The sequence below is a fragment of the Acanthisitta chloris genome, unplaced genomic scaffold, assembly GCF_000695815.1.
Source record: "Acanthisitta chloris isolate BGI_N310 unplaced genomic scaffold, ASM69581v1 scaffold46127, whole genome shotgun sequence".
Lineage (NCBI taxonomy): Eukaryota > Metazoa > Chordata > Aves > Passeriformes > Acanthisittidae > Acanthisitta > Acanthisitta chloris.
In genome coordinates this window covers 10-7,058 of record NW_008685080.1, presented here as the reverse complement: position 1 = coordinate 7,058, position 7,049 = coordinate 10, and the positions used below count along the sequence as shown (strand labels likewise).

The 7,049-nt window shown below is 42.7% G+C and overlaps 1 protein-coding gene across 1 annotated transcript; it reads right to left on the bottom strand.

Annotated features, from left to right (window-relative positions):
* Positions 1-431: 431 nt before the first annotated feature.
* CCDC62 (coiled-coil domain containing 62) lies at positions 432-6,651 on the bottom strand. Its single transcript, XM_009079561.1, is given in 8 exon segments — positions 432-1,158; positions 1,737-1,828; positions 2,622-2,710; positions 4,135-4,236; positions 4,322-4,493; positions 4,823-4,924; positions 5,741-5,907; positions 6,495-6,651. Coding segments are annotated over 8 exon segments (1,542 nt in total). The 5' UTR covers positions 6,586-6,651.
* Between the last annotated feature and the right edge of the window lie 398 nt (positions 6,652-7,049).

Here is a 7,049-nt window from a genome sequence, read left to right as displayed (position 1 = left end):
TATATGGAGTCTATTAGCATAACGCCGCCCCGTAATACTTCTTGCCGCACAGAAACATCATTCTACAAGTCCAGCCCTGGTCAGAACATGTTTTACCCACCAGAGTTAGAAGCAACATCAGGAGGTTCAAAAAATCCTAAGATTGTTAAAATCTGTGTTTTTCTCAAAGAGTTTATTGGGCAAAGTTATATAGTATTGGCAGCTTCTCCTGCCCACACAGCTCTTGGGGATAAGAGATGAGAATAAATATATTAAAAAAGAATCATGATACTTGAACAGCTATTTTTATTTTGAATTTGCTACCTTTCAAGTCAGTATACCAATTTTAGAACAACAGTTACTTTAGACATCACTAGAGACAATATCAAGAGCTTAAGCACCTAAGTTTCTACATAACTCCAGTTTTTACCTATTTTTCAAATGTAACAAGCTCATAACCTTTTTGAGCGGACACATGTCATCTCTTTTGCAGTCTTTAACCAGCTGCAATCTTGTCCACATCATATACTTCCATATCTTTCTAAGGGTTTGAAAATCTCCAGCCATTCCACATCTGACACTGGCTTCCAACATCCATCTCTGCTTATGATGGAGCTATTACTACAGGAATCAGATTCAGACTTGCAAATTGCAGCAGGAGTCTCTCTGCTTTTCTGGTCAAACTGAATTCCAAATCTCTCTTCCCAGGTTTTGTTTTCCTGATCAGTTTCCTCAGAGGTGATGATGTTTCGGATCAAAGTACTCTGCAAATCTGCACAAGATCTGATGTTAAGCCAACACTCATAGGAGGGCAAAGATGGCTCAAAGGCTTGTTGGTCTCTGCTTTCCACTCCTTTGTCACCAATTTCCTTGTTTCTCAATGGCCTTGTGTTTGCCTCATGGAATCCTTCATTGTTTAGCTCATCGAAGCTTGATGCAACATCCTGCTTTTCTCTTTCTTCCACAGGGACAGCCAAGCCTTTCACAACTCTCTCACACCGGTTTAGGAACACTGAGGTAGTTTTCTCCAAGTCTGATGCACTCAGAAACTCTCTATTATCTACTTCACACATCTCAGGGGTGGTTTTTCCCCACTCTTTGCACATGCCGTGGGTGCCTTCAGTCTTACCCATGTGTGTCTTGCTGTGGCTTCCAGGAGCAGGGAACCCCACCCCTATGCTACAACAGCACGATAAGAACAAGTCAGAAACACTGCAGGGAACGAGCATCCCCACACTGTATACCTAAAGCTCTGCACTACCAGAGGCTCTTGCCACAGCTCTGTGGTACTTCACATACTAACAGGCAGCTGGATCCTGCCAAAACCTGACAGTCTGCTCATATTTGCTGTGACTTTCCAAACTGAGAGTTGTCTCATGTTTTCTACAGTGTGGTGATTCTGTCTGAAGCTCCAAGGTGTGCACCAATAGGTTAATTTAAGGTTTACTTCCTAAAATAAACTTTGCTTTTGAAGCAGTAGCAGTGATCCAGTTTAACACCCCTTCCACCAGACTATTGCATGAACTAAAACATCATGAGCTGTATGGCCTGCTACAACACTTTAGTCTGTGGCTGGTGTTCAGTGTCTCCTGACCAAATAAAAAACAAGGTACCCAACAGCTTCACCAAATGTTTGTGGTCGAGTTCAGCAAAGCCATCTTGCCACAGCACACACCTCTGTGAGGATGTTAGCTCTGCCTGAACAGTGAAGTCTCTCTCTGAGAGCAAACTATTTTAAAAGAAATGCAAAAAATTACCTCCTTCCATGTGCTGCACTTTGCCTTGAGCCCTGAGAGCTCTCCAAGTTGATGTGAAGAAACTCTAAGTCACACTGCTGTTTTGTACAGGTCTGTTAAAGACAGCAATGGGCATTCATGGAAGTCTGGAGTGCAAGAAGATCATCATTCTCAGGTACTAACACATTGCTTGTCTTCCAAAAACAGCCTTAAAATGTTTGTATAAACCAGTACCTGTAGTCAAATCATCATCAAAGACTTCCAAATCCGAAGGGACATCTCTGTATGTATTTAGGAAAATAACATTCTGCAGGACCTCTCTTAGAGCCTGCAGAGCTCTTCTGATAGAACCACACTGAACCATGAATAAAACATCATTACTATTACCTGATACTTACTACATGTTGTTATTATGTTGTTCACAGTTATAGAATCACAGGACATGGATGATGATCATGGGATTCAGTGTGCACTGCAGGGGAATTTTTGTGAAGCTAATGAAGAAGATTAAATTGCAAATAATTGATGGGTATGTTAACAAATGGAACAAGCCTTGAGAACCTCAGCTGACTGCAGGGGAAGGCACAAGGTTTAAGTCTCCCTTGGAAAACAGATCTGTCAGTACACCATGTCCCAAAGGCTGCTGAGTTCACCTTGGGCAGGTGTGTACACCCCACTGCCACTGCCCTTCATGTGGCTCCTCAAGCACCAAAGGCTTTTAAGTCTAACCCCAAATAAAATAAACCAACATTCTACAGGGATCCCAGCAAGGCAGGAACAGCAAATGTGGTTTTTTCCCTTAATTAATAGTAGCTAGACCTAACTTTTTAATACTGTTCCATGCAGATGTGATGTTACTGCAAATGCTTTTATAACCTGAGCACAGAAACACGACTGGGGTTGTACCTGCTGCAGACTGGACAACTCTGTGTCAATCCGTGTCTGTTTAGACTTGGCAAACTGATAGAATCGATCCATTCTCTTTGCTTTCTCCACTGTTCCAAAACACATACAAGTTTCGAATTACTACAGTGAACAGACACAAAGCAAGTGAGCTGCTAACACCATGTCTGTAGCAGTAGCAGGTGATGCCTAACCCAAACAAAGCATTCTCTTAAAATCAATGGGATGTTTCCTCTCCAAATGAAAAGAGCACAAAACCCATAAGTAAACAGTCAAGTATTTTCCTTGGACTTTTCCTCAGCACCTGGATTTGTTTTACTAGCAGCAATGTTGTGCTTCATTGACTGACTTATTTAACTTTTTTATAAAGGAAAAGAAAGGGAAAAAGGGGAAGTGGAAAAGGAAAACAGGGGAAAGGGAGAAAGGGAGAAGGGGCAGAGGGGAAAAGGGAAGGGGGAAAAGGGAAGGGGGAAAAGGGAAGGGGGAAAAGGGAAGAGGGGAAAATTTAGGTTAGATATTGGGAAAAAGTTTTTTCCTGTGAGGGTGGTGAGACATTGGAACAGGTTGCCTAGGGGGGGAAAAGGGAAGGGGGGAAAAGGGAAGGGGGGAAAAGGGAAGGGGGGAAAAGGGAAGGGGGAAGGAAGGGGGGAAGAAGGAAGTGGGAAGAGGAAGGAGAAAAGGAAGGGAGGAAAAGGAAGGGAGGAAAAGGGAGAGAAGAAATTCAGTTAGTTAATTCGAATTCATGCTTGTACAGAGAAGAGCTGGAAAGTACTTCCCAACACTATTGTTTTTAAAATAATGAGACATGGGATCAGTATCTGGCAAAGGTAATGGCAAGGAAATCACCTCACAGCAGAGGACATCTAAGGCCACCTAAGCTTCCAATGTCTATATGGCTTGTCCCTAAGAATACTGCAGTGACCCTCATCCTGCCTTTCTCACCCACTGCAGCACTGTTCCCCTAGCCCAAAACCAAAGTGGAGGTACCAGAGAGAACAAGCTGCAGTGTAGCCAGTCCTGCATATTAAACCAGTCTAAACCAAATCCAACAGTTAAAGAAAAGCAGGAGAGAAATGAATTTGTAACCCTCTGCTTCCATACAAATACCAGAGGGAGTAATGGGCTGGTCAGTTCATGGGACCTAAGCTTTAGGTTTTGCCTTTCTTCAGTAGGTCTCTATTCTATGCAGAAGGGAAAAGGCTACCCCCATTTATTGTATTAACACCATGGGAGACATGAAAGTCTCAATAATTTGTGAAAGAATCCTTTCAGCCATTTTTTCCTCCTTGTATAATCACTTTGGTGAACTTTGTGCTTTCACAAGATTTTATAAACTGTCCCTGCAGAAGGCCCAGATATTGCTCTCATACACGAATGGCACACGAGATACACTTTTATTAAACTGCAAGGGAGGTAGATAAGAAGTTGCCTCCTTCACAGATATCAGTGAATTGCTGTCTAGAAGCCTCTGAGCTGTGGAAAGAAAAGACATGAAAAGCCAACTGCTCACCCTGACATGCAAGTGCCAGCTCCCTCCTCAAACAGCCATTTTCCTGCTTCAAGTGCATGATTTCATCTAGCTGCTTGCTGTTTTCTCTCATCTTTTCAGAGAGGACATCTATAAAACACAATGCAGTGTTTCCCAGAATGAAAAGGAATGGTGCTGGTCTATGCTGAGTTAGGTGTTCAGTATAAACATTTACCTTTCAGCTGATTTGTTTGAAGCACTAGTTCTTTCAGTGTCAGCTTGAGGTCTTGCTGTTCTCTGCTGGGACTGAACTCCTGTGTCCTTGCTGCACATAATGCACTTACCAGCTTCTTAAATTTGGATGTAAACTCATTAATGTGATCTGTTGTTTCAAGTAAAGCTTTGTCCTGAAACAGGAAATAGAATGTGCTCTTATTTTTGATGTTATAGATGGATCTTGACAAAACAACAGGACATCATCCTACTGCAGTAGTTAAAGTGACTTCCTGGATTTTCTTATGTGCTCTTGGGGGTAAAAAAAAACCCAAATCAAAGCCTGTTTAAGCTTGTTTATGAAAACAAACCAGTTTATTGTTTGTTGACTATTTTCCCTCCTCAAACAAGCCTATCAGTGAAACATCAGTGAAATAAACAGTGACAGAACCCCTGTGGTACAGTCACCAGCACCTGCACAGCAGTTTGACCACATTTAGTGCATCATGAGGTGACAAGTTACCTTCAGCTTGAGCATGGTGAGAAGCTCCTGTTCTCTTGCTTGCAGTTGGCCTATTTTAACAGACAGTTCCAAAACTGAGCAGTGGAGACTCTGATTTCTCTCCTAGTGAATAGAAATAAGTGTCAGCTCTTACTTCAGCAACTCCAAGTTCTTGTTTTTTCCAGTGAATGTGTCCACAATGTTATTTAAACATCACAAATGGCAATGTGGGATCCTGAACAGGCTGGAGAAGAGGACTGGAGCAAAAATTGTTACCTAATTTGCTTGTGGTCAAGAATCCTCATACCCTGCAAGTCTTGAGTCAAGATAATGAGAAAAAATGCAGAATATTGCTTTACTTCATTGCATGCAGGGGGAAAATTATCCCAATCAATCCCAAAACAATCCCAATTATACAATCATTGCAAAATCACTTAAGAAAATACAGAACCATTGAATTATAGAATCATCAAGGTTGGAAGAGACCTCTAAGATTATCAAGTCCAACCCTTGAATACCAATTATTTTCATATCCTTAAACTGTTTTTGAATGTTACATTTCATCACAGCAATCAAAGCTCTACATAAAACCTCCTGAAACTCCCTAACCAAGCCCCTGTACTGATCTGGGGCCAGCACTGTGCAATCCAGTGCCTGGAACTCTTGGAGGTGAGTTGGTCCTGAGCAGGGTTTCCCCAAAACTAAGCAGACAAACAGAAACTCCAAAGTCCTGATTCTAGCCTAGGAATGCTGTTTTGCTCCCTCCCCCTCACTTTTTCCCCCTCAATGAATCAGAGCTATATCTTAATCAAACATTACTGATCAAAAGCAACTCAGGAGCCTTAACATGAAATCTTTAATTACCAGTGAAACTCCCAAATGCCACCGGCATCCTGCACATGCACGGACTGCAAAACCAGTCCATTACTCAAGCCCTACCTCCAGATCCTGGCAGTGAACAGTTGTATCTGTCACTTTTTGAGTCAGCTCCTTAAACTTCTGCTGTGTGCTATTCAGTGCTGTCCTCCTGTCATTCTGCTGAGATTCTAAGAGTTTTAACTTTTTGGTCAGTGATTTTATAATTGCATTTTTCTCATTCAACTCACCTGAAAAGAAAGGAGAGGTTATCTGTGAGAAAACAGCTCAGAGGATGTCATGCAGTTTTTTACATCTCAGAGATAGTTTAACCCAGTGTTTTAAAACCATGCGATTCAGAAATGGATGTTCACATTGCACACTCCAAAGCAGGATTCCCTGGACACCCAGGTCAGGTGGAATGTGATCTCCATGGTGAGCTCCATACCATGGCTGTCAAACAAGACTGTTCAGAGCTGCCATGCGTTCCTCTGGGTGGTTTGTGGGTGATGTCAGAGCTGAGCAGCACAACCCCAGGGCACAGGGCTCTGCAGCACACCAGCAGATTGTCCTCTTCCTCCACATCTATTTAATCAGGTTCGTTGAAGGAATTTACACATTCGAAAGGCAAAGAGCTACCTTATTCTCACACCCCCTTCAAGATCAGATCACTTTAGGACCATGGTGAAAGTTTGGCTCTCAGAAAGAGGTAATAAAACGCAAAGGGTGAGGGGTAGGAAACGGTTCTTTATATGATGCAAAGCTGCTACTGAGGGGTCAAGGCACCTGAATGTACTTAGAAGGCCAATGATTTATTCCTCATAGGCACAACACTCACTGGTTAATAAGTTGCATTGTTCTGTTAAAGTCAGGATCTTCTGGTGATCATCCTCCCAGGTCTGGATGTGTCTCTCATGCACTGCAACCATGTCATTGAGCTCCCTGTCACGATCCTTCAGTTGTGCAATTAACTGCTGGAGTTCTTGCCTCTGTTTCTCAATGATACCATTCTCACAACTGGGGCTGAGTGCCTGCAAAAGGTGAGACAGGAATATATTTCAACACAGAGGGGTGACAAATTCTCTGATAAAAGACTCGAGGGTTTTAAGTTGAAATATGTTTATATTATAAATAGAAAACACTCCAAGAAGTTCTCACACTGGTGGTACCACCTGTGGTGCTTTACTGAAACCCTCAGCAATACAAGGTGCCATCACTTGTGTTCCACAATTCAAACCAACAGCAGCACAATGAGGATTTTCCTGCTAAAGACAGAGCTGATTAACTGGTTTCATGTTTTACCTGGGGCGAAGCAGAACGCAGCAGCGATGAACTCATGGGGGACTCGAGGCCAGGGCACTGCCAGGCGGCAGTGGACACCAGGAGCTCTTTC